We start from the raw sequence: 25,518 nt of genomic DNA on the forward strand, positions 1-25,518 counted from the left end.
TCCCCTGCATTGGCAGGTGGATTCTTAACCACTGGACCACCAGGGAAGTCCCTAGGTCAACTTTTTTTAAGACAGTGAAGGTTGTAATAAAGAAGAGGTTTCCCTGCTCACAGGTGAGGGTGGTGTGAATAAGTACCACAGATTAGAGGCCACCACTGGTGTGGTACTGCTGGGGGTGTCAGGCACAGAGCCGGGCTCCGGGGGTCCAAAGGTAAAAGACGTGGTTTGCGCTCATATGCTGTTCACAGTCCTCTGGGTAGACAAGAGAAGTGAAAAAGATAAAGTGCAGTGACTTATGTTGTGTTAACCCTGAAACTATGGGAATCTGAAAAAAGTTAGGGGTGGGAGGGGTCATGGCAGCCCTCAGGAGGAGGTGCCACCTGAAGAGTCTAGAAGGGTGGGCGGCTGTTCACAGTGGGAGCAGCACATGCAGCGGAGGACGGGAGCCTGGCGTGCTGCAGTCCATGGGGTCGCCAAGAGCCAGACACGACTGAGCGACTGAACAATACAGGTGTGGGAATATCTTAAAGGCTGGGTTTCTGTCATGTCTTAACATCAGCTTATCTTGGTAATGTTATCTTTAGCGGTGTTTATGGTGGGTAGGTCTGTGAGAGGGGTGGAGTGTGGAAAGATAAGGCTGGGACAGAGAAGCCAGCTCAGAATCCCAGGATAAATTGTCTGTCCTTTCATGTCAGCTGCTGGTACATTCCGAGCCCCTGTGCTTCTTCTGGCATGTTCCCCCTTGTCTGCGTATCCCACCGAGCTGGCCTGGCCCCACTGGCACGTCATGGTGTGCAGGTCTGAAATAAAGCTGTTGTCACAGAAAGCTCAGCCTTTCAAGGAGGTGGTCTTTGAAACAGGAGAGTAAAGGCATGCTAATCATTACACCCGATTCCATAGATTTTTGACTTTTTAAGGGTTTATGTTTTGAGGAGAAAGTGATATTTCGTACCTTAAGTGACATTCATAATAGCAAAGAGCTCATATTTAAGATTTACTATGCAATATCTCATTTACCATTCATCATAATACAGAGGTAGGTACTGATATTTCCTTCTTTGTAGAGATAAGGAGACCAAGACTTAAGTTGTACAGTTTGTTCTAAGTTGGCAACCAGGAAATAGTGGAACCCAGGTTTCAACTCAGTTTAACTGCATAGAAGCTCAGACAAGTAGGATTATTTTTATCCGCCTAGACATCAAATACATTCACTTTAAAAGTCTCCCAGTTTTCTGGCCTCAGACATAATGTTTTATATGGAAAGAACTGACAGCTTCTACTTATTAGATATTTTTCTTCCAAAAGAAAATATTAGATCTGATGCAAAGATTTATTGAAGTATAACTGCTTTCCAGTATAAGGAGTCAGGAACTAAAAGATAAATCCAGGGTAATGGAGAAATGTGTATATGAAGACGAATTCTTTCTCTCCAAAGGCAACTTGTAGAGAAAAGTTTATAGAGTTGAGACTCAATATAGGCTTTGTCTGTAAACCTTACTTTTCATTAAATGCAAATGGCTCTTTCTGGGAAATTTCAGACCACTTGCTTAATTAAACCCTTAAGTTATCCCAACTATTGGCATTTAACACACTCTGAAATTTGTTGAGGTCATCATTTTGGTTGTTTGTATGCTGGCCTTTCACAAATTAGCGAGTTGGCAAATGGCACACTTTTTCATCTCTTAAAGAAATTGACAGCCCCCAGAACCTGGTGACTAATCAGGTGACGGAGAACACGGCCACCGTCTCCTGGGACCCGGTGCAGGCTGACATCGACAGGTACCTGGTGCGCTACACCTCTGCTGATGGAGACAGCAGGGAGGTTCTGGTGGGGAAGGAGCAGACCAGCACCGTCCTGATGGGCCTGAGGCCAGGCGTGGAGTACACAGTCCACGTGTGGGCTGAGAAGGGGAACCGGGAGAGCAGGAAGGCTGACACCAAGGCCCCAACAGGTAATAAGAGAAAGATGGTCAATGCGGATTGAAGTTTGAGGGTGTGGATTTGGGTGTGCATGGTAGGCAAAGATGTGTCTTGAGTTGAGAGACTTTGCAAAGAAGAGACTGAAGGCTCAAAGAAGACAGTGAGTTCTAGTGGTGATCTCATCGTGCTGCCCTTCCTGACAGTGACAGCTACTCATGGAGCCCCTCAACCGACTGGAAGACAGAAGGAAAGTTGTGCAGTGGCTGTGTTTTTAGCAGACTCCGTCAAGATACTGATAGGATCTGGTCATTGCAATGATTATGATAGTACTTCTAGAATGATTGCTTGGGAAGTAGCCCCTGATAAAATGGTAAATTAGATACCCTGAAATCATGCCAGATACTTAATGGATTGTTTTGATTTGCCATAATGTTGCTAAGAAGACATTGTTCCTCTCACATTTTAGAGAGTTGGAAGCTAAGGAAGTATGTTAGCTTTATAATGAGCAGTCCTTTGATGTGGAGAATTAAGGGCTACTTTCTCCCTTGACTCCCACCAGGGAATCCGGGATGGGAAAGCCATTGTCTTGTGCTAAGAGGGCTCTAGGAGATAAAAAATCTCTGTGATGGGGTGATGAGTATCTCTTATGTTGCTTCAAGGCTTAGTCTTTCCCAAATGTTTTCTTAAAGAAATTGACAGCCCCCAAAACCTGGTGACCGAGCAGGTGACGGAGAACACGGCCACCGTCTCCTGGGACCCGGTGCAGGCCGTCATCGACAGGTACCTGGTGCACTACACCTCTGCTGACGGAGACAGCAGGGAGGTTCCGGTAGGGAAGGAGCAGAGCAGCACTGTCCTGACGGGCCTGAGGCCAGGCGTGGAGTACACGGTCCACGTGTGGGCCCAGAAGGGGGACCAGGAGAGCAGGAAGGCCGACACCAAGGCCCCTACAGGTAATGGAGCATGTATCGTCACTGTCTCCGCTAAGCTCATGGTCTGTCTAGGTTGGTTTTCTTCTCTCACCTTAACAGAAAGAGAGGCTTAAGGATGAGTAGGCTGGTATCCTCGCATAGAGAATTGTGTACCTCTTTCTTCCATGGCGTGGCTTCTCTTAGAATGTGTAGCTTGTCCTGCTTGGTTAAAGACCAAAGTTTAGGCTTTCAACATTGACATTCCTGCTCATGATCCTTTGTTCTCTGTCTGTGAGCTTGCTTTGTTGTTAACAAAGCCTTAACATTGGTTTGTTGTTAACAAACCCAAAGCCTTCCCCTTCATAAGGAATTAATATAAAGAAAGCACAAATAATGATCATGCTGAGGGATGGGTTCATCCAAAACCAAATTTCTTCCTTCCTCACCAGTTTAAAGCCTTTCCATGGTGCTTATTTTTGTTTCTGCCCTTTGGATGAGCATTTTTGGCAGAAATGATGGTGTATTTATTAGTTCAAAATAAGCAAATGTCTAGATCACTTTAAGCCCCCAATATGTTTCATTTTAGTAATTAAGATGTCTGCATCCAAGTAATTGTACATACTTTACTGAAAGTTAAACCTGCTCTTCTCCATCAGCTTGGGCCATTTATGGGCGGACTGCCTGTCACAGAAAGGGGCGTGCTTGGCTTCTCTTATATTTCTCCTCCGTTCTTCAAGCACTGTTCTTCCAGAGTGCTGGCTAGACTTTCTGACCCATTAATGTTTAGTGTGTGGGAGTTAAGGGGTCAGCAGGAGGAGAGATGAGAGATCTCACTTGACAGTAACAGTCCCAGCTGGCTTGAGTCTGCCATGGTGCCCAACAAGGATTAAAACCTTTCCTTCATGGAACACTTCCTTGGGCTCTTCAGAGACAGCTCGTCTGTCCTCTTCCCTCGGCTCTTTCCCTGGAGTGATCTGTGGACACCTGTACCTCTCTTACTGGTCTCCCACTCTTCTTCCTCTGCTCATCCATCTGGGGGTGCCCACCACTGCCCTTCTGGTGGGGTCTCTTCATGCCTCTGGGTGATTCCCTTTGATAGCTTCTATAGTAACCCTGGGTGGGCTATCCTTGCCTTGGTCCACTTCTGGTCCATGTGGAACACACATGCACCCTTTGCCCACGCAACCAGATATATGTTGTTGTTGTTGTTGTTTTCCCAATGCTGCAGTGTCTCCTTTCTTTGCAGCAAGGCAACCAGCCATTTTTTCACATCTCAAATATTCTATGCACAGGTCAGATACCAGCCCATGATGTTCCCCATGCTTTGGTCATGTTTTCTCAACCTGGGCGCTATTGATAATTCTTGGTTGCAGGGGTCTGTCTTGTGCACTGTAGCATGTTTAGCAACATCGCTGACCTCCACCCATTTGGGGCCAGGAGCCTCCCTATCCCACACTGAACCGAGACATTGCTGATCACCCCTGGTTGAGAACTTTTGCTCTAGAGTATACCTGTGCAGGTCAGTAAGGGATCCTATTGCAACTGCTTACTTGAGGCTTGGTCCTCACCCGTGGGACTGTCCGTGTAACTCTTTTCGAAGAAATCCACTCTCTAAGTCCCACCTCTTTGTGCTCTCCAACCTCATTCATAGTCTGTAGTTGGCTGATCAATCAAAGGCCACAAAACTGTTGCACCCACCTTGGCTTTGGGCCCTCAGGTTGGAATGTAGATACTGATTTTCTTGGGGTCAAGCCTAAGCCGAGATAAGAGTGGTCCCACTTGAACATATGATTGTCAGTCTATGATAAGACCTTAGGGTAATGGCTTTTGCAATCAACTATAGGCATATCTCTAAAATATTGTGTTTGTTTCCACATTACTGCAATAAAGTGAACATCAGAATAAAGAAAGTCACATGAATTTTTTGCTTCCCAGTGCATATAAAAGTTACATTTACACTGCACTGTAGTCTGTGAAATGTACAATAGCATAGTGCCTCAAAAATGTATATACTTTAATTAAAAATACTTTTTTGCTAAAAATGCTCATCATATGTGAGCCTTCAGCAAATTGTAGTGCCATTGAAGATCACTCATCACAGATCACCAAAACCAATATAATAAGAATGAAAAAGTTTGAAATATTATGAGAATTACTAAAATGTGGCACAGAGACATAGAGTCAGCAAATGCTGTTGGCAAATGCAAAATGATGCCAATAAACTTGCTGTGTGCAGGATTGCCACAGACTTTCAATTTGTGAAAAGTGTAATATCTATGATGCACAATAAAGAGAAGCACAATAAAACTAGGTATGCCTGTATTTGGAACAGAGGAGTGGTGTTGTTCTCTTAGTGAATACATTTTTGAATACATTATCTATGTGTAGTATGGAGGAATATAATCTTGTACATTCATAAAATATCAAAAAACTGCTATCATTTAAAATAGCTTGTGGTCACTGGACATGCACTCTGTGCCAGAAACTGTCATAAAGGGCACGTTATTAAGTCCTATGATACCCAGCTCTACAGAATATGTACTCATGTTATCTCCCTGTGCCTTTTTTTTCCTGTAAACACTGATAACCATAATATATTCAAGGCCCCTTTCTACATGACATTTGTTGGTCTTGGTTTTCAGAGCTACCCTGGAGAGATGTACAATAACTATTGAACACCCCCATGTTACAGATGCAGAGAAGTGAAGTGACTTGCCAAGGGTCACAAAGCAAGTTAATAATTTATGAGATTAGATGCATGCATGGACCAGTAGGGCTCAAAGGAACCTGAGTCCATCCAACCTGAAGGCAAGATTTACAGATCACGAAACTGAGGCCCAGCCAGAGACAGCCAGGTTGTCCAGGGTCACAGCTCTCCTGACTGGGTCTACTGCTCATTCTGCTGTTCTGTGCTTCCTCCTCGAAAATCCTCAAGTCTGGATGTATAAAGAGATCTATGTCTGTGAAACAACTGAAAACTGTTATGAGATAGGAAAATTATGAGAATGGGAAACTATCCCACCCCAAGCAACATGGCCCCAAGATCTCACTCTGTGAATGGTGTTTATTGATTAGCATCTTCCTTTCAGACATTGACAGCCCCAAAAACCTGGTGACTGAGCAGGTGACGGAGAACACGGCCACCGTCTCCTGGGACCCGGTGCAGGCCGTCATCGACAGGTACCTGGTGCGCTACACCTCTGCTGATGGAGACACCAGAGAGGTTCCGGTGGGGAAGGAGCAGAGCAGCACTGTCCTGACGGGCCTGAGGCCAGGCGTGGAGTACACGGTCCACGTGTGGGCCCAGAAGGGGGACCAGGAGAGCAGGAAGGCTGACACCAAGGCCCCGACAGGTAAGGGAGCATTGCTCTTTAGAAATGTAAGCCCTGAGATGCTAAAGTCAATGGCTGGTCAAGTTTTGTATTCCTAAACTGACAGTGGCAGAATTGATGTTTTCTGGAAGAGCAGGAGAGTAGACTTCTGCCAAGGCACACACCATCCCTCACTTCCTTTTTACACATTACATCAAAATAAGGGGCTCACATTTGGCCTCATACTTTGATCTTGCAAAGATAAATGGTGATTGGTTTTATCCATCCACTGTCCTTCCAACTGTGTATTTACTTTGTGATCAATCATTAAATATTCCTTCTTGAAAGGAAAGAAATAAGCCACATGTTAGGCTCACATGTACTTTAGGAAAATGACTTGTGCTGTAATCTCTTCAGGACAAGGAAGTCTTATTGCTTTCTTAGTGGATCAATTCTCTTTTGATTGCTGTGTACTCCATTCTGAGGATCCTAAGGTTGCACTTTTAAACAGTAATGGTTCATAATTTTTAAAGCTCTTTCTCATCTCTGTTTCTCATTTTTTAAGTCCAGACTTATTCAGTTATAATTTACATACTATAAAATCCACCTTTTTATAGTGTGTGTGATTCAGTGGTTTTTAGTATATGCAGAATTGTGCAGCCATCACCACTGTCTAATTCAGAAAATTTTCATCACTCCTAAAACAAACCCCAGACATTAGCAGTTATTCCCCAGCACTGCTTCCTCCACCCTTAGGAAACTACATACTTTCTGTCTGTAGAGATTTCCTTATTCTGTACATTTCATATAAATAGATTCATAGAATATGTGGCCTTTTCTGGCTGACTTCATTCACTAAGCATAATATTTTCAAGGTTCATCCATGTTATAGCTTGTGTTCATACATTTTATTGCCAAATAATATTTCGTTATATGGATCTAATTCATTTTGTTTATCCATTTGTCAGCTGATGAGCATTTGGGTTGTTTCCACTTTGGGGCTATGGTGAATAATGATGCTGTGAGCATTTATGAATGAATTTTTGTGTGGGCATGTGTTGTCAGTTCATTTGGCTATATACCTGGGAGTGGAATTCCTGGGTCATATGGTAACTCTATGTTTAACTGTTTGAGGAGCTGCCAAATTGTTTCCAGAGCAGTGGCATTATTTTACATTCCTACCAGCAATGAATGAGAATTATAGTCTTCATTTCATTGGTACTCAGAGGAATTCATTGAGATGGGTAGAGCAGGAATCAATATCCCCATTTTACAGTTGAGAAACCTCAAATACAGAGACATAAATGATTTTGACAAGCCACAAAGTTAGCTGATGATTCATGGAATATTCATGGAATATTATGGTACCTTAAAATCTATTTGGCAAGGCCCACATTTTACAAATGAGGGATGGAGACCCAGCCAGAGGTGGCAGAGTTGTGCAGGGCCGCTGCTGGCTGATGACTGAGCTGGACCTAGAGCCCAGGTCTGCTGGCTCCAGCCCATGGCCGCTCCTCATGGTCCTCTGCTCTGCCTCTCTGGCTGGGATTGGAATGGAGCTCTCCTGACTCTGGATCCAGTGCCCATTCTGCTATCCTATGCCGCCTCCTTGAGGATCCAAGAGTGGTGAGAAGACCTATGTCCATGAAACAACTTAAAATCCACATAGGAGACAGGAAAACCATAACAATGGAGATTGCCTCACCCCAAGGAACATGGTCTCACTCTCTGGTGCTTGCTAATAGTGTACTTTACCTTTCAGACATTGACAGCCCCCAAAACCTGGTGACTGAGCAGGTGACGGAGAACACGGCCACCGTCTCCTGGGACCCGGTGCAGGCCGTCATCGACAGGTACCTGGTGCGCTACACCTCTGCTGACGGAGACGCCAGGGAGATTCCGGTGGGGAAGGAGCAGAGCAGCACCATCCTGACAGGCCTGAGGCCAGGCGTGGAGTACACGGTCCACGTGTGGGCCCAGAAGGGGGACCGGGAGAGCAGGAAGGCCGACACCAAGGCCCCTACAGGTAACAGCGCACTGTTCTTCGGGAATGTAAGGCCTGTCATGCTAAGGCTATGCCTCATCTAGTTTTGGCTTCCTGAACTGAAAACTGGCAGAGCTGATGATTTATGGAAGAGCAGGATGGTGTTCCATCATAATGTACTGCATATTCCATCTCTCATTTCCCTTTAGCTGGTTTCTTTACAAGTCAGGGCCACTTGGCAGCCTCCAAGCTACAAGTCTGCCATGACTGATGGTCAGGTCCTGCCAGTGCTTCTTCTGAGTGTGTGAGTCTTCTGTTCAGTATTGAGGCTCTCCTGTTGAGTTTGTGATTGGAAACAGAAAATGAAAATCAAATGCCATGAATATTAACTGTTATGTGTTCAAAACTCAACTTCAAAAAGTAGACTTTACATCTACCAAAGTGAGTAGCTGTACGTGGTTTGCTTTACTATAATGAGTCATTTGAGGATAAGGGTAATTTCTATGTTATGTTCTGGCTTCCCGGTTGGCTCCGTGGTAAAGAACCCACCCGCAATGCAGGAGCCACAGGTTCGACCCTTGGGTAGGGAAGACCCCCTGTAGAATGGCAAGGCAAGCCACTCCAGTATTCTTGCCTGGAGGATCCCATGGACAGAGGAGCCTCGTGGGCTACAGTCCATGGGGTCGCAGAGTCAGACATGGCTGAAGTGACTTAGCACATGCACACATGTGCGTGGGTTTATATCTGGACTTTCTATAGTTGATTTACAATATTGTGTTATTTTCAGGTATAACTTCTAGGTTGTATTCTTACCTTATTGCGAAAGACATGTATGATTATATTTCTGTACTGTGATTTAGCCAGCAAATCAGCATTACAAGTGAATCTATGATGTGCTAAAGCATATTAAAACTGGATTTTAATTTTGCTGATTCATTTAACAACATATATTGAGCATTTTCCATGGGCCCTGTTCCCTCTAGGCAGTGGGAACCCCATGGGAGTAGAATATAGCTCGCTTCCTCTGGGGGTTTATATTTGCATCGAGCTGGTAGAATCATCTTATATGAACTAAGAGGTCTTTGTTGACATGATGCTAGAAACAAAATTTTTAGCTGCTTGTGAGCAGAGACCATGTCTTCTTCAACTGAACCCTGCAAACTGTCTAGTCCCAAGCCTTGTATATAGTGGGCATTTGGCATATGCTTATTGAATAAATAAAGAAATTTGTCTTGCTAAACTCTTGGTAGAGGTAGTAGTATAGACGCTCAGGTTTCGGTCTACTGTGCTTTCTCCTTGGGGAGTCAAAGTCTTTATGGGGAGAGAAGACGTATATCCATGATGCAGTTAGAGCATGCAAGATGGAAACCCCACAAAACATGAAAGGGTGTCACCCCAAGCAAGGTGGCTGTGATTTTCTGCACTCTGTGGCCTATTAATTATGCATATTGATTGTTATTTTCTTTTCAGACATTGACAGCCCCAAAAACCTGGTGACCAAGCAGGTGACAGAGAACACGGCCACCGTCTCCTGGGACCCGGTGCAGGCCGTCATCGACAGGTACCTGGTGCGCTACACCTCTGCTGACGGAGACACCAGAGAGGTTCCGGTGGGGAAGGAGCAGAGCAGCACCGTCCTGACGGGTCTGAGGCCAGGCGTGGAGTACACAGTCCATGTGTGGGCCCAGAAGGAGGACCGGGAGAGCAGGAAGGCCGACACTAAGGCCGCTACAGGTAACAGGAGGGACAAGAAAAGCAAACTAGGGTTTTTCACTGTGGGCCGATCTACTGCTGCTGAATTAGAGCAATGCTGCTTTTGTGGCCCATGTCCTCAGGGACTGTGGATTATTTTAGGAGTTTACAGAAAAAAAAAAAGAAAAAGAAAGAAAAAACAACAACAACAAACTCCATTCACCTAAAGAAAGAACAAAGCATAATAATGGGCTCCGTACTGAGCAATCCCATGAATGTCTTAAACTGTTTTTCAAAGCCTGTGTTTTTAATGACGATGCTTCTCAGCTATAGGAAATTATAGGGAATAAGATAGAGCCAATATAAAATTCTTAAAACCACTGCATTAAAGTACTGTTTTGTAGCAAGCTATTTGATTTTATTTTTTACTTAATAGGTGGTGTTTAGATTAAAGGAACTTTTGGCAGTTGAAGTTCAGTGTTCATTTCAACATGCAGCTAAATTTTAATGAACATTTTCTAAGTGCCAGGCCTGGGATATAGCAGTGAACAAAATATATATGATTCCTACTGTCTTGAAGTCCAGTGGGAAAGACAGATAGTCAACAAGCAAATGCATTTATAACTATAAATTATAAGTTTTATGAAGGGGATGAACATGGTATAGGTGTAGAGAATAACAGGGCAGGGATGAAATGGGGGAGTAGTAGATAACACAGGAAGCTCAACCTGGTACACTGTGGCAACCTAGAGGGGTGGGATGGGATGGGAAGAGGAAGGAAGGTTCAAGAGGGAGGGAACATATGTATACCTATGGCTGATTCATGTTGATGTCCTGCAGAAACCAATGCAACATTGTGAAGCAATTATCCTCCAATTAAAAAATTTAAAAAAAGATGCAGATTGACAGAAACAACCAAGTAACAGTGACTTAAACAAGAAGGAAGCTTACTTCTCTCTTGTGGAATGGTCAGAGTGTAAGGTGCCAAGGCTGATATGATAGCTCCGTGGTTCAGGATACCCAGGCTCCTTCCGTATTGTTGCTCAGCCATTCCCAGGGAGTTTTCCCAGAAAAACCCAAATGAACTTCTTGGCCAATCCAATACATGGTCATTACCCATCCTCACTCCAGCCAGTGGAAAGGGGCATGGGAAAGGGAAGAGATGCCTGCCCTGCACATGTCACTCCTCACATTTCCCCGGCTAGACCCAAGATACAGTGTCCCTCACCACAAGGAGAGCTGGGAAATGGAGTCTTTAGCTTGGTGGCCATGTGTCCAGCTTACAGTTCTGTTATATTGTGCCATCCAGTACAGTGGCCACTAGCAACATGTGGCTATTTAAATTTTAATTAATTAACAGTAATTTAAAAATTACTTTCTCCTTGAAAGAAAAGCTGTGACCAACCTAGACAGCATATTGGAAAGCAGAGACATTATTTCGCTGACAAAGGTCCATCTAGTCAAAGCTAAGGTTTTTCCAGTAGTCATGTATGGATGTGAGAGTTGGACCATAAAGAAAGCTGAGCGCTGAAGAATTGATGCTTTTGAACTGTGGCGTTGGAGAAGACTCTTGAGAGTCCCTTGGACTGCGAAGAGATCAATCAATCCTAAAGGAAGTCAGTCCTGAATATTCATTGGAAGGACTGATGTTGAAGCTGAAACTTCAATACTTTGGCCACCTGATGTGAAGAATTGACTTGTTGGAAAAGACCCTGATGCTGGGAAAGATTGAAGGCGGCAGGAGAAGGGGACGACAGAGGATGAGATGGTTGGATGGTTTCACTGACTCAATGGACATGAGTTTGAGCAGGCTCCGGGAGTTGGTGATGGACAGGGAAGCCTGGTGTGCTGCAGTCCATGGGGTCGCAAAGAGTCGGACACGACTGAACAATTGAACTGAACTGAATTGAATTTAAAAATGATTTCCTCAGTTGCACTAGCCACATTTCCAATGGTCAGTAGCCACATGTGACTAACGTATAGATTCTAGACTATTCCCATCATTGCAGAGAGATCTCTTGGGCAGCGTGCTTGTAGAGGAAGGGCAGAAGAGGGGTTGGGGAAAACTAGCCATCTTGGGCAGAGGGAAGAACAAGTGTGTGGCCCTGATTTGGAATAGCATGAGATGGTTGAAGAACTTGAAAGGAGGCTGTTTTTGCTGGAGCATAGAGGTGGGGAGAGAAAGTGGCATGAGATGATGGGGGCAGGGGGAAAGGTCAGGTCATATAGGACCACACAGTACCTCAAAGAGGGGGCATGCTATTCTATCAGGAGAAGAATGGCATGAGGCAATATTCATTTTTAAAAGGTTATTCAGGCCACAGTGAGGAGAATAAATGGGAGAGATGACAGGAGTAGAAGGGGGAAGATTAGTCAAGTTGGTAGGGAGAGATGGACAAGTATGATGGCAATAGGGATGAGAAAAGAGGACATCAGGGCACATATTTTGGAGGCATCAGTGACAGTTTTTGTTGATGGATGAGATGTGGAGCAGGAAGAAAGTGAGGAACCAAGTATGACATCTGTTTCTGACTTGGGGCATCTTCTGAGCAATAAACAGATCTGAGGAGGAACATTAAGACTTTTAAATGCTTAAGCTTGAGGTACTCATGGGATTTCTTGCTTAACTAAGAGACTTATTTATTGATTCCACAAGTATTTATTGAGTGTTTAATACATGCTAGGTGCTGTGGTGGATATGCTCTTGTAGATACAAGTCAGGGACTCAGGATTGATAGGCACTGGGGATCTGTGAGCATCTGGCTGGAGTTTAAAGCTGTGGAGGGACTTCCCTGGTGGTCCAGGGTTGAGAATCCACCTTCCAATGCAGGGGATGCAGGTTTGATCCCCAGTCAGGGAATTGAGATTTCACATGCTGGGGGTCAGCTACTGAGTGCCTCAACTAGAAGACCCACGTGCCACAACAAAAGATCCTGCTTGCTTCAGCGAAGGTCCCACATACTGTGGCTAAGACCTGACACAGCCCTAAGTAAATGATTAGAATATTAATAAAGCTGCGGATATGGCTGAGATCATCTGTAGGCAGAGAGGAAGAGAGGGCCCCTCAGGTTCCCCTATGTTTCCAGGTTGCTGATGGAAATCAAAGAGGAGGAGGCACTTAAGAGAAACCCAGTGGAGTGTATAGTCATGAAAGCCAAGGGCTGAGAGTGTCTTGAGACAGGGGCAGTGGCTCAGCTCTACCAAATGCCGCTCAAAGGTCGAGCAAGGTGAGGATGACAGGTGTCCGTTGAATTTGGCAAGATGAGGTTGTTGGTGACCTAGACCAGCAGTTATAGTGATGTGCTGTAGAAATGTGAAACTTCACTGAGCTGAGGAGTGAACAGGAGGTGGGATATACAGGCGGGTTCTCCTGAGAAGTCTGTCAGTTAAGGGGAGCAGAGGGATGGGAGAGCCTAGAGCTTGTTTGTCTGGGAATGACGGGAGGCGGGGAGAGACTGAAGGTACAGGTGAGAAAGGGCAGATGAAAGGGAGCAAAGTCCTTGAGAAGGTGAAAGGGCTCACAATTCAGGAGGAAGAGGCTCTAGGTTTTTTGTCTAGTTTTTTGTTTGTTTGTTTCTTTGTTTGTTTATCTTTAGGCCATGCCACACAGCATGTGGGATCCCAGCTCTCCGACCAGGGATCAAACCCATGCCCCCTGAATTGGCAATACAGAGTCTCAACCACAAGGGGAGTCCCCAGAGTCCAAGTTTTAATGCAAGAAAACAGCAGGATCTTGGCCAAGTCTTTTCATTTCTCTAGATCTCCCTTCTCCTCTCCTTTTATGAAAGGGAAGAAGTTTGAAAGGTGTAACTTCTCAGCTCTAAAATTCTGTGAAACGAAATAGCTATATACCATGGAAATAGCAAAAGAGGTCCCTTCACCTGCCATTTGGGTCGCTTGTCTTGTTGCACAGGAGATTTTTATTTTTATTTTTATGGGAACTAGAAGAACAAAAAGTTTCCATGTCGATGCACTTGGAGAAGATCAAATTCCTTTCAGTTTTAATATAACATTTTCCCAGTGGTTTGTTTCCCCTGGAAGAATGTTTTCAATGGAATTGTATTGTTAATAAAAGTATCATGAATGGTGATGTGTTCCTTAGGCCGTAAAATTCAGCATTTCCTTTTTAAAAAGAAATTGACAGCCCCAAAAACCTGGTGAACGATCAGGTGACGGAGAACACGGCCACCGTCTCCTGGGACCCGGTGCAGGCCGTCATCGACAGGTACCTGGTGCGCTACACCTCTGCTGACGGAGACACCAGAGAGGTTCCGGTGGGGAAGGAGCAGAGCAGCACCATCCTGACGGGTCTGAGGCCAGGTGTGGAGTACACGGTCCACGTGTGGGCCCAGAAGGAGGACCGGGAGAGCAGGAAGGCCGACACCAAGGCCCTGACAGGTACTGTGGGGGGTGGGGGACATGGAGCCCTTCACACCTAACAGGAGATAGCCTTCCTCCACATCTAGTCTGAGGAGAGGGGCAGGGAACACAGTGTTGCCCCTGAGGGCATTCTTCAGAGTGCTTCCCTTTTCACCTTTCTGAAGTAATACCTTGACAGACAGTTTAGGAAGGAAGTGGTGTGAAGGAAGACTGTGTGACTCTTTCAGGTGGCTGTGTGGAAGGGAGCCTCCCTCACACCCCCTTCACCCAGCCCAGCTCCCAGGCTGTCCGTCCTGACCTGAGAACTTGGCTGGGCCTCAGCTCCAGTTTGGGGAAGAGGGAGGCGAGGAGCCTTTTCTGCTTCCATCTCCACATTGGGGGCAGTGGTGGAGCATCTTCCTTCTCCCACTGTCCCTCTCCAGTTGGCCAGTAAAGGGGCCTGGACTGCCTGTATTTTATGTGCGTGATGAGACCCCTGGTCTCACTGAGCATTGTGGAGATGAGGCCTCACAGGGACCTGACAGGATCACGCAGCCCACCCTGATGTCCTCGGGTCTTTTTAGACAGTCTGGGCAGAGCCTGGTCATCCCGTGTGGCCACAGTATTACCATGTGTGGCCACTGAAATGAGAGGTGCCTTGAATGTATTCATTATATTTATCAGTTACAGTTAACAGACGTTTTTAATAAAAAAGTAATACGCGCTTATAGTGAAAATTTTCAAACTAAACAAAGGTGTGTAGAAAGAAAAATTCTTTTCCACACCCAAGGCTCCCTGATACCCAGGACTTCTGTCTTGGGGCAGTCAGCATCTTCCTCCTTCCTTCTTCCCCTCCCTCCCTTCCTCCATCCCCCGTCTCCCCCCCACCCCCAGTCTCCCTCCCTCTTCCTCTTTCCTCCATTCCTCTCTCTCTCTCTTTCTTCTTTATCTTCTCTTTGTGTCACTTTCCCCATTAAAAACATTTTTTTTTTTTGGCTGCGCTGTGCAGTGTGTGAGATCTTAGTTCCCTGACCAGGGATCAAACCTGCACCCCCTGTAGTGGAAGCTCAGAGTCTTAACCACCGAATCACCAGAGAAGCCCCCTCCCCATTTTTAAAGACAAAAATATTTAATCTTTCTACTTCGTAGAAATGTAGAAATAACTAAGACAGACATCTCAGGTTCATAACCTGGGGATGGGTGGGCAGTCAAAGGGGTGGCAGAAGCCAGCTCAAGATATTTACATAGTTAAGGTTTTCCTTTGATTCTGAAACTAGGAAATTCAGTTTTTCTGCGTGATGGGTGGAATAAAATCCAGACCAGATGTTATGCTTTAGAAAGCCACACCACGCTGATATTACAGAAACTCAAAATTTGTCAAAACATCCTAATTCGAAACAACAGCTGCCTGATTTCTATTAAAATACTGCGTTTCAGTTTTCTGCTGAAATGCTACTGGGTAGAAAATAGCCTAGAGACATCTTTTTTGGAAACTTCTAAATTAAAGTCACCCTCTATGATGATTTTTCAAAATGGAAATTTCCATTCATATTTTGTTTGCTTTAAAAAAAAAGTGAGCTGTCTGACCAATTACTGTGGTGTTGACTAGAATTTTTGCTGAGATGTAGTCTTCCTGGTCTACAGTGCATACATGCACCCACGCTTTCCCTCTGGTGTTTGAGTGGAGAAGTGCGTGGGAATGAGAAGACATCTCTGCTTTTCCTCCATCTCTATTACCCTGTCTCCCTTTCTCTCCTCTTTTGTACAAGCATCTCCCCTGCTTCCCCATTTTGTACAGGGTATGCATCTAAAGCTGCACACTTAGTTACCTGAGACACAGAACTTTATATTTCTGTACCAACTTAATTTCTATTATAAGTTCCCGTTCTGTTTCTTAGTTGGAAATCTCAGGAAATTTAGAGTCATGCTTCTTCCTCAGGGCTGTGTATGAAGTCTCAGGTGATTTTCCAAGGCCAGGCATGGGGTCCCATCTTGTATTTTGGTCATCTTTCTGGGCAGGTGTTTACTGAGTGTCCCTGGTTTCTGTATGCAGGGGCCTTTCAGATCTGTTTGCCTCTGCTACTCCCAAATTCAGAGTGCCATTTTTACCACATCATATATATATATATATATACACACACACATATATGCTGCATTGGGTCTTAGTCCTTCCTTGCCCCTTCGGGAGCCCTGCCATCTCCAGGACTTTGTTGATCGAGGTTGCTCATACACACCACTCTCTGTGGCTTCCCTGGTGGCTGTCAGTAAAGAATCTGCCTGCAACGCAGGAGACCTGGGCTTGATCCCTGGGTCAGGAAGAGCCCCTGGAGAAGGAAATGGCAACCCACTCCAGTATTCTGGCCTGGAGAGTCCCATCCCATGGACAGAGCAGCCTGGCGGGCTACAGTTTATGGGGCCACAAGAGTCAGACATGACTGAGTGACTAAACCACCACCACCACTCTCTGCAGATCTGCTGGGGAAGTGGGAGCCCAGGTTCACTCCCTCTGAAACTCACCCCTTAACCCTCTTGTCCTCCATGGGTTTATACTTTGAGAAAAACAGATCCTAAAGACCTTATGGCAAGGAAGAATGGAGGCTGCTACTTACTTGATAGGAAGAAGAAAATGGGAATGTGTAGGGAGAGAATATAAGCGGAAATTTAAAAAATTACCTCTTCTCATTACCTCAGTAATAATAACTACTTGATGTTTTATATACAGACATTGACCCTCCCCAAAACCTTCGTCCTTCTGCTGTAACCCAGTCTGGTGGGGTATTGACCTGGACACCCCCCTCTGCCAACATCGATGGCTATATTCTGACCTACCAGTTCCCAGACGGCACCGTCAAGGTACTGGACATTCGTCTTTTCTCTTCTGCCCCAGCCTCCATGTACAGCAACTCACTGGGACCAACCAGCTCAATAGCTGGTCCCAAGGCAACCTGCTTATGAATGTGTTGATCCCTACTGATCACTTGCTGTATGCAAGGGAGAAAGCTAAACTTGGTCATTTGTGAACAGTGTACATGTGGTCTCATTTTATGGGACTAACTTTCATGCCTGCTCCTTCCTAGCTGCCTGTCACGTATCCACTGGCCACACATCTGTCCCGTGTAACTTCCCCAATAAATGTCAGCTCCACAAGGACAGGGGATTTTTGTCTGCTTTGCTTCGCCTTGTGTCTAAAGTGCTTGGAACTTAGCACATGGTTGGTGTTCGATAAATATTTATTTAATGAATTTGATTAACCTTATTTCAAGAGTTATACCTCCTACCTGGAATTAGAAAGCCAGCATATCTTTGTGACTTGTCCCAGTGGAAAGTTGGTATTCTCTTTCCTTGAAAAGGAAGAAAAAAAGGGAGGAAGGAAAAAAGGAAGGGCACCTTGATTTATTCATTATCTCAGTGGTAAAGCTGCCATTATAAGCATAGGGAGAAAGGTTATTGAAAACCCAGCTATCTCCCTGCCTCAGATATCAGTGGCCAGCACACTTTGCCCATTACTTTCTCAGCTTGGTGTTGCTAGCCTGTTGCTGCCAATAGTGGCTGTTGTTGGTTGCCCAGCTTGTATCTGGAGGGCAGGAGACCTCATGTGTGCTCCCCTTGAGGGTGCTCCCCCAGTGGCAGTTTGAGGTGCTGGTGGTTCCCGGCTATTGCTGGGAAGTGCTGAATTTCCATGGCACAGCCCTGAAGAGAAAATGGAACCTACTGGCATTCTGGGTTACTACTGAGACCTCAAAAAGACAAAACTCTACCCTCCCAAGGAGCTTCTGTCATTAGCACCAGGGAGTGCTGTTGACACCGAGGGTGCTGTGGGTGATAAGTGAATGTCTACTGTCTTCTTTGTTTGGTAGGAGGTGCAGCTTGGAAGAGGGGACCAGAGGTTTGAGTTGCAAGGCCTTGAGCAGGGTGTCACCCTCCCTATCTCCTTAGTTGCCTTTAAGGGTGATCGCTGGAGCAGGAGTGTATCTACCAACCTTTCCACAGGTAATGTGAGCTCACGCACTCTGAACGAGAATGCAATGCAGGACAAGCATGGGAGAAAGCAGAAAATGGGTCCAAGGAAAAGCGAGTGGCGACAGGGCTCTGGATTTCTCTAGACAAGGGGAAGTGGAAATGGGGTTATGAATTCAGAAGAAATCCATCCCATGGTAAAGAGATGAAGGAAGGGAGTGAAGTGGAGTATTGTCTGGTGGAGGGGAAGAGGGGGGTTTGGTCAGAGGAGGAAGTGATGTGAACTTGACCTTATTTGGTGGCACCTGTGGTAAATGCTGATGCAGGAGACATAAGAGATGTGGGTTCAATCCCTGGGTTGGAAAGATCTCCTGGAGGAGGGCATGGCCAACCCACTCCAGTATTCTTGCCTGGGGAATCTCACAGACAGAGGAGCCTGGCGGCTTGTGGAGCATAGGGTCGCAGAGTTGGACACTGAAGCAATTTAGCACACACTAGTACATTTGGGGGGGGTTTGATGTGAGCAAGCAGGGTGAGTGAGAAAAGTAAGATGTAAGTGAAGAGTTGGAAGATGCAAAGTAGTAGGAGGTTCCAAAATAATTTCTAAACAAAGTGAAAGTGAAGTCGCTCACTTGTGTCTGATTCTTTGCCATCCCATGGACTATAGCCCACCAGGCTCCTCTGTCCATGGGATTCTCCAGGCAAGAATACTGGAGTGAGTTGCCATTTCCTTCTACAGGGGATCTTCCCGACCCAGGAATCTAATGCAGGTCTCCCACATTGCAGGCAGACGCAGGCAGATGCTTTAACCTCTGAGCCACCAGGGAAGCTGATCTTAAAATAGGGGACTAGCCCCACTCCCCTCCTCCCTTGCCTTTCTCCTGACAGTGCTGTCCTTCTGCTTGGTTCCCAGTTGGTGCCCGTTTTCCACACCCTTCGGACTGCAGTCAGGTTCAGCAGAACAGTAACGTCGCCAGTGGCCTCTACACCATCTACCTGCACGGGGATGCCAGCCGGCCCCTGCAGGTGTACTGTGACATGGACACAGACGGAGGTGGCTGGATTGTGAGTCACACAGAGCCCTGGGCTGTTCTTGTTTCTCAGCCCAGAGAACTCTGTTTCTTCTTCCTCCATGGGAGAGAGATGCTTTGGTGCCTTGCAGCTGTTTCAGAGAGATCCCACCCCACTGTAAGAACAGGGCCCGAGGTACTTGATTCCTGGGATAGAGCAGGCTTGGTTAAATTCAGGTTGATGTTTGGGAAGGCTTGTGGGTTTATCACCTTCTATTAATGCTAATGGCCTCTTTACATGAGTTGCCTACATTTTTACTCTCTGCAAAGCACACTCATAAACATGACCTTCACATATAAGCTATAGAATGAGAGAGATTATTGCTCATACTTTATAAATGGGTAGATTGAAGCCCAGAAGGAGAAGTGCCCTGACCAAGTCACATGTTGTTCAGTTGATCAGTCATGTCCGACTCTTTGTGACCCCGTGGATTGCAGCATGCCAGGCTTCCCTGTACTTCACCATCCTCTGGAGTTTGCTCAAACTCATGTCTACTGAGTCGGTCACATTAGTTAATAACAAAGTTGGGACAAGATTCTTGGACTGCAGCCTCCTGGGTCATTGGTTTTCCCAATGGGTCATCTCAGGTCATCCAAGATGGAAACACATGGCCTCTTTGGGGGCTCAGTCCTCTGAATTTTTGAGCCTGTTGTCCAAGCTCTGCATCCTGGCTCCACAGTACAGAAGCAGGGCTTTTGGAACTTTGATACGAAAGGCTAAACCCTGAAAGAGGGAAACTTGCAATGTTCTGATCATCTCACATCTGTGTGGAGGTTTTATTCTCTGTGGGCCATTAAACCGCATGGTACCTTCTTTGATTGCATCTGCAGATCCAATTATATGATGAGCTGCTTTTGAGACTTTCAATCTGATCTTCCCACCTCTCCTTACCCTCTTCTCCCTGTACCTGAACAGCGAGAGGCTCTCACTGCTCCAAACCAGCCTGCAGCCTTACCCGCTGTGCTTCCACCACTTGCTGTGGGAAGGAGAAAGCGTGATCTCATAGAGCTCAGACTGTGTTCATTTACACGTTCGCTCAGGGGCCTGAGGAACCAAAGACACTCGAGCAGCCACAGATGAAATGATACCATCTGATAAGCAGCAAAGAGGAAAAGTTATTATCCACACAGCTGCATCTGATGGCTGAAAGGCAGAAATGGATCAGATGGGGGATATTCCTGATTGATTTGTAAAAATAATGGAACCGGGTGTCACATGGGAGGCCATCACCTGACCAGACTCTGGGCTGCACCTGCGGCTTCTTGTCAGCACCATTGTACGTCTGTGCTTCTGTCCCTTTAGGCTTGAAGCCAGTTCCCTGCCTCTGTCCCTGTAGTTGCCCATCGGCAGGATGTCTGTACAGTTCCGTGTGGTTCTTTTTGTTGTTTGTTAGTTTGTTTTCGGGGGTGGATGGTGGCATGCTGCATGCCATATGGGATCTTAGTTCCCCAATAAGGGATGGAACCCATGCTTCTTGCTTTGGAAGTGCAGTGTCTTGACCAATGGACCTCCAAGGAAGTCCCTGTTGGTGTGGCCTTTTTGAAAGCCAGCCTCACACAGGCAAAGAGATATGTGTCTAGGGCAATTTTTTGCAAGAGACCTGCTGCTGGTCTGTCTGCCTGGGAGTATCCATGATTCTTTTTCATTAATATTTATTGAGTACCTACTATGTGTCAGGTAATGTTTCGTATACTTATGAACCAGCAGTGGGCCACATAGACAAAAATCCCTGACCTTAAGGAGCTTGCCTTTTACATCTTGCCCATGCAAGTGACCTTTGCCAGAACACAGAGGTCAGTTCCAGAAATAACTCTGGGTTCCCACCAATGCCAGTGCCCCATCCCCTCCCAAATCTTGTTTTCTCACCCAGGTTCCTGAAGATACTACATGAACTGAGACTCTGTAGTGTTCTCCTCAAAGTCACTACACTCCAGAAAATATGTGGAGTCCTGCAAACCTCTCCACCAAATCTTTTACTAGTAATTTCCATGTTTTGGGGGATTCAGAAGTCTTCTGTCACTGAAAGATGATCATAGTATATTACCCTTATAAACTGAGCTTCTCAAATCCTTTAAAGGAAATTCTTTTCCACTCAGGCAGCAAGAACACAATTTGATTAACTTGGGTTAGCCAGAACTCTGCCCTGAGGTAACTGAGGCTACGGGTGGGAAGCTGGAATGGAGACTATTAAGGAACACTTAAGTGTCTCAAATATTTCCATTTCTGTTTCCCATCTTGTAAGTCCTAAGAACTACATGAGAGGCTCTTTCCACAGGCATTTAAGTGAGATTTTAATTTTTTCCTCCTGATTTAGTCATTTAGGACCAAAAGTTCTAGAGTACAATGAAGCTCTGTTGTTAGAATCAGACAAAGATTTTTTTCTCCTATGAGATTTATTTGGCAAGTGGTTTCTGTTATCCCAAATAGTTCAATATAAGGTATTTTCATCTCCTAGAAGGGAATGGACTAGATTCTCAGTGAGTCAATTAAGGCTGCCTGATCAAGATGTACAAATGATCCCCGTGGGTCAGTTCATTTGGAATCTGACATTATAAAATGCAAGCTAACACATTTACTGAGATATAATAATCACTTATTTTATCTGTATGAGCTGGACTGTGGCCTTTATGATTTATCATGATTCATGACCATGCTGAAGCCTTGATTTAAGAGAATGACAAATAGGCTATTAACATCCTGATCTCATAGTTTAGAGAAGCGAGGCTAGTCTAGGTTAACTGACTTGCCCAAGGAAACAGCTAGTAAGTGTAGAGCTGGGTCTAAATAGTGTTGCAAAGAGCATCAGAACGTTTTTTTTTTTTTTTTCAATTTCCCTAGCCACGCTGAAGCATTAGTAAAATAAACAAAGAAACAAACAAAAAAATGCTTTGGCAGTATGTTGATTGATTGGAGATAGAGAACGAATGCCTTTGTAAAGCCTCTGTCCTAGGAGGGTGGGATCAGATTTGAGCCTGACCTTACACGGGAACTAACTACATTAGTGGGAATAGAATTTGATGCAGTGTGTATGGAATCAAATGGTGATGTCCTAGGATTTCATTGCTCATGACCCAGGAGGAGTCCCAGGTGCCGTGATAGGAAATGAACAGCCTCAGAATCTTAAGGCATGCTTTTTAAACACTAGACTCCACACAACTGATGTTTTCAGGCTTCCTCAGGGAAAGATGAGGCAGTGTTTTATCTTTGCATCAGCCACTGAATAGTTGGCTGCATGACTCTATTTGTTTTTCTACACTTTCTCATCTGTAAAATGGCATTGTATATTCTTGCCCTGGGGTCAGCCTTTAAAAGTGCTCAACGAGCACTTGTTACATAGATCAGTAAGTGAATAAAGAAATCAAGGAAGCCAGGAAAGGAAGGTGATGTTTTTACAAGATGGACACGTAAGAAGAGGGGAAAGGGAACAACAGTCTTAGTGAGTGTTAGTGCAGTTGTTCACTGTGACCATCCCTAAGTTCTGCTCACAGCTCTCTACCCTTTCACACACCCTGTCTCATGAGTCCTCCTAGTACCTCTGGGGTAGACCCCTCCTTCCCGCTTCCAACCCTGTTGGACAACAAGTCGACTGATGCTCAGGAACAGAAATGACTGAGTCACCAACCCCTGCCAGGACCCCCACCCTTTATTCAGTGCCTCCCGGGCCAGCAGCCAGAGAGACTGATGCTTCAGGAGTTGGCGGTGAGCTCTGGGCACTATTGTGGGCAACCCACTCTCTCCTCCCTCCCTGTCTCTTCCCAGAGAAAAATGTGTCAAGAATGCTCAAATATTAGGAGGTCTACCTCACCAAATTCCAGATGAAGTGGTTGACCTCAAGGCACGTGGTGTGAAGCATGGTGGAAAAGAGGGGGATTGGATTTTGTGTTGGGGCTTCTGCTTTTGAAGGAGCACAAAGGACAGTAGGTGGAGAGGAAGATGCCACCCCCTTCTTAGGGAGTTCCAGACTCATGTGTGGGGTTAGCTAGGATGGCGTCTAGCATGGCTGCCAAGGCCAGGAGGAATTAGAAGTGCAAAAGCATACATAGGTGTGTCTAGCCTTTAGCTGCTTTTTAGGTTTACTTCATAGCAAAGAGGAGAAGGCAATGGCACCCCACTCCAGTACTCTTGCCTGGAAAATCCCATGGACGGAGGAGCCTGGTAGGCTATGGTCCATGGGGTCGCGAAGAGTTGGACACGACTGAGCGACTTCACTTTCACTTTTCCCTTTCATGCACTGCAGAAGGAAATGGCAGCCCACTCCAGTATTCTTGCCTGGAGAATCCCAGGGACGGGAGCCTGGTGGGCTGCTGTCTATGGGGTCACACAGAGTTGGACACAACTGACATGACTTAGCAGCAGCAGCAGCATAGAAAAGAATCCACTGATTCTGGCCAGAACTGCCTCCCTTCCCCAGATGGAGGGATTTTTGAAAAGAAAGCAGCCCATACTCTCATGAAACAGCCCCAACCGTGTCTCCATGTTGTCCCTTCTCAATCACTCTGGAGCTGGAACCAGTTGGCTTTCTGCCCTCATCACTCATTAGCACAGCCTTCGCTCAAGTCACTGGGGCTTCCGTGTCACCAGAGTCTGTGGGCGGTTTGGGCCTCACGTTCCCTGACTTCTCACCAGCACTTGACAGCATCGGACACACCTTTCTCTGGTGGCCTTTCTGATTCCACATTTTCCCAGTTGTCCTTCACATCGCCAGCTGCTCCTCTTTCTCCTTCATGAACTCATCTTGCGGTGTGTGGCTCTTATATCTTGGGATCCACAAGGCTTCATTCTAGGCCACTTGCTCCTTTCAGTTCCTGATTTGGTCTCATCCTTCCAATGGCTTCATCTCCCTCTCTGTGTCCTGATGGCTTTCCATGTTAGTTAGGATGGAATGGGCTAAGCTGTAGTAGCAAACTAGTACCTAATTCCAATGATTTAACCCATAAAAGGTTTTTTTCTCTCACGTGTGCAAAGTCACTCCTAAGTGGTGACTCAGGAATTCAGACTGATTCCAGCTCATGGTTCTGCCCTGTTGACAGGTGGCCTTCACCATGGCACCTTGGCCCGGGGCAATGGGGGAGAGAGTGGGGAGACCCCCACCCCACACCCTGTGCTCCCGCTTTCAGTCCTGTAGCCGGAACAAGTCACATGGTTCCAACTTAACTGCAAGAAAGGCTACAACAAAAAGTCTCTTTGTGTCCTGGAGAAGAGGAGAGCAAAATTGGACTTGGTGAGCACCAGCACTATCTCAGACACAAACTCACCTTCTAAGTCCAGCCAGGCCCCCTCCTGAGAGCTCTGGCCCTGACATTCAGCAGCTCCTTTGGCACCTTCATTCACCAGGATACCTCAGAAGCCACTCACACTCACCAGCTCCCCAAATGAGCGATGTTGCCCCCATGGAAACTGTCCTCTCTCAGAGCCCCTTTCTTAGCAATTGGCAGAGTGAATTGCCATTAGCACTGGGAGCCCAGAACTCGAAAGACAGTCTTGACGTCCTCCTCTCTCCCAGTTCCACTTCAGTCCACCACCACCTCTGTCAGTTTCACCTCCTGGCCGCTTCTGTCCATCTTCAGGGCAGCCCTCAGCGTGCCATGCTGTTCTCTCTCATCAGCCATGTCTGTCCACATGTGTCAGATAGAAACGCCCGTCTCCCTCTTCAGGTCTTCCAGAGGCGGAACACTGGGCAACTGGATTTCTTCAAGCGCTGGCGGACCTACGTGGAAGGCTTTGGGGACCCCATGAAGGAGTTCTGGCTTGGTATGATCTTTGAGCATCCCTGAAGGCTGGGGTGTGGGGGGTAGATTTCTCCCTAAGAAGCTTATCAGGCAGCTTGAGGGAGCTCCTCGCATTCAGGAAGAGCTCCAGGTGATGGGGGCACTGAGGAAGCCGCCCACCAGGGTATTGGTGGGGCTGGGTCACTGGGAAGGTTCTGGTGTGCACTGGGTGTGTGGGAGGGTGAGACTGTCACACGTGGTCTTTATGCTGCATCTGAGCTCCACACAATCCACCTGCAGCATGAACTTCTCCGAAGCCACAGAGGGAGAACAGTTATTGATTGATTGGGATTCTGGGCTCTCGTTGGGTGGTCACACAGTTTCCCTGGAATTCTATGAGGAATGCCAGTCATTGTGGCATTGCTTTCTCCCTTTTCCTTCTGCTCTCTTCTGGAGCAGATGTTTGTGGAGAATGAAATAGCCAGAAGCACCAGTTGGGAAATGAAGAATTAAACTCATCATGTGGATATGCAGTATCTGATAGAGTAGATGAGTTTTGTGGTTTGCTTGGTTCAAAAATCCCATCAGTGACCTTGGAGTCAGTG

At 46.1% G+C, this 25,518-nt stretch overlaps 1 protein-coding gene across 6 annotated transcripts in view; it reads left to right on the forward strand.

The window, feature by feature from the left end:
• TNN (tenascin N) overlaps positions 1–25,518 on the forward strand; it is a 71,508-nt gene that overhangs the window by 34,555 nt on the left and 11,435 nt on the right. The window contains exons 8-17 of one of the 6 annotated variants that reach the window (XM_043924613.1): positions 1,689–1,952; positions 2,610–2,873; positions 5,921–6,184; positions 7,905–8,168; positions 9,597–9,860; positions 13,953–14,216; positions 16,900–17,030; positions 18,035–18,167; positions 19,048–19,199; positions 24,860–24,956. In XM_043924613.1, the coding sequence (XP_043780548.1) occupies positions 1,689–1,952; positions 2,610–2,873; positions 5,921–6,184; positions 7,905–8,168; positions 9,597–9,860; positions 13,953–14,216; positions 16,900–17,030; positions 18,035–18,167; positions 19,048–19,199; positions 24,860–24,956 (2,097 nt within the window). The remainder of the gene's footprint in view (positions 1–1,688; positions 1,953–2,609; positions 2,874–5,920; positions 6,185–7,904; positions 8,169–9,596; positions 9,861–13,952; positions 14,217–16,899; positions 17,031–18,034; positions 18,168–19,047; positions 19,200–24,859; positions 24,957–25,518) is intronic. The other 5 variants (XM_043924614.1, XM_043924615.1, XM_043924616.1 and 2 more) reach the window with 5 other exon arrangements.

The sequence above is a fragment of the Cervus elaphus genome, chromosome 14 (assembly GCF_910594005.1).
Source record: "Cervus elaphus chromosome 14, mCerEla1.1, whole genome shotgun sequence".
NCBI lineage: Eukaryota > Metazoa > Chordata > Mammalia > Artiodactyla > Cervidae > Cervus > Cervus elaphus.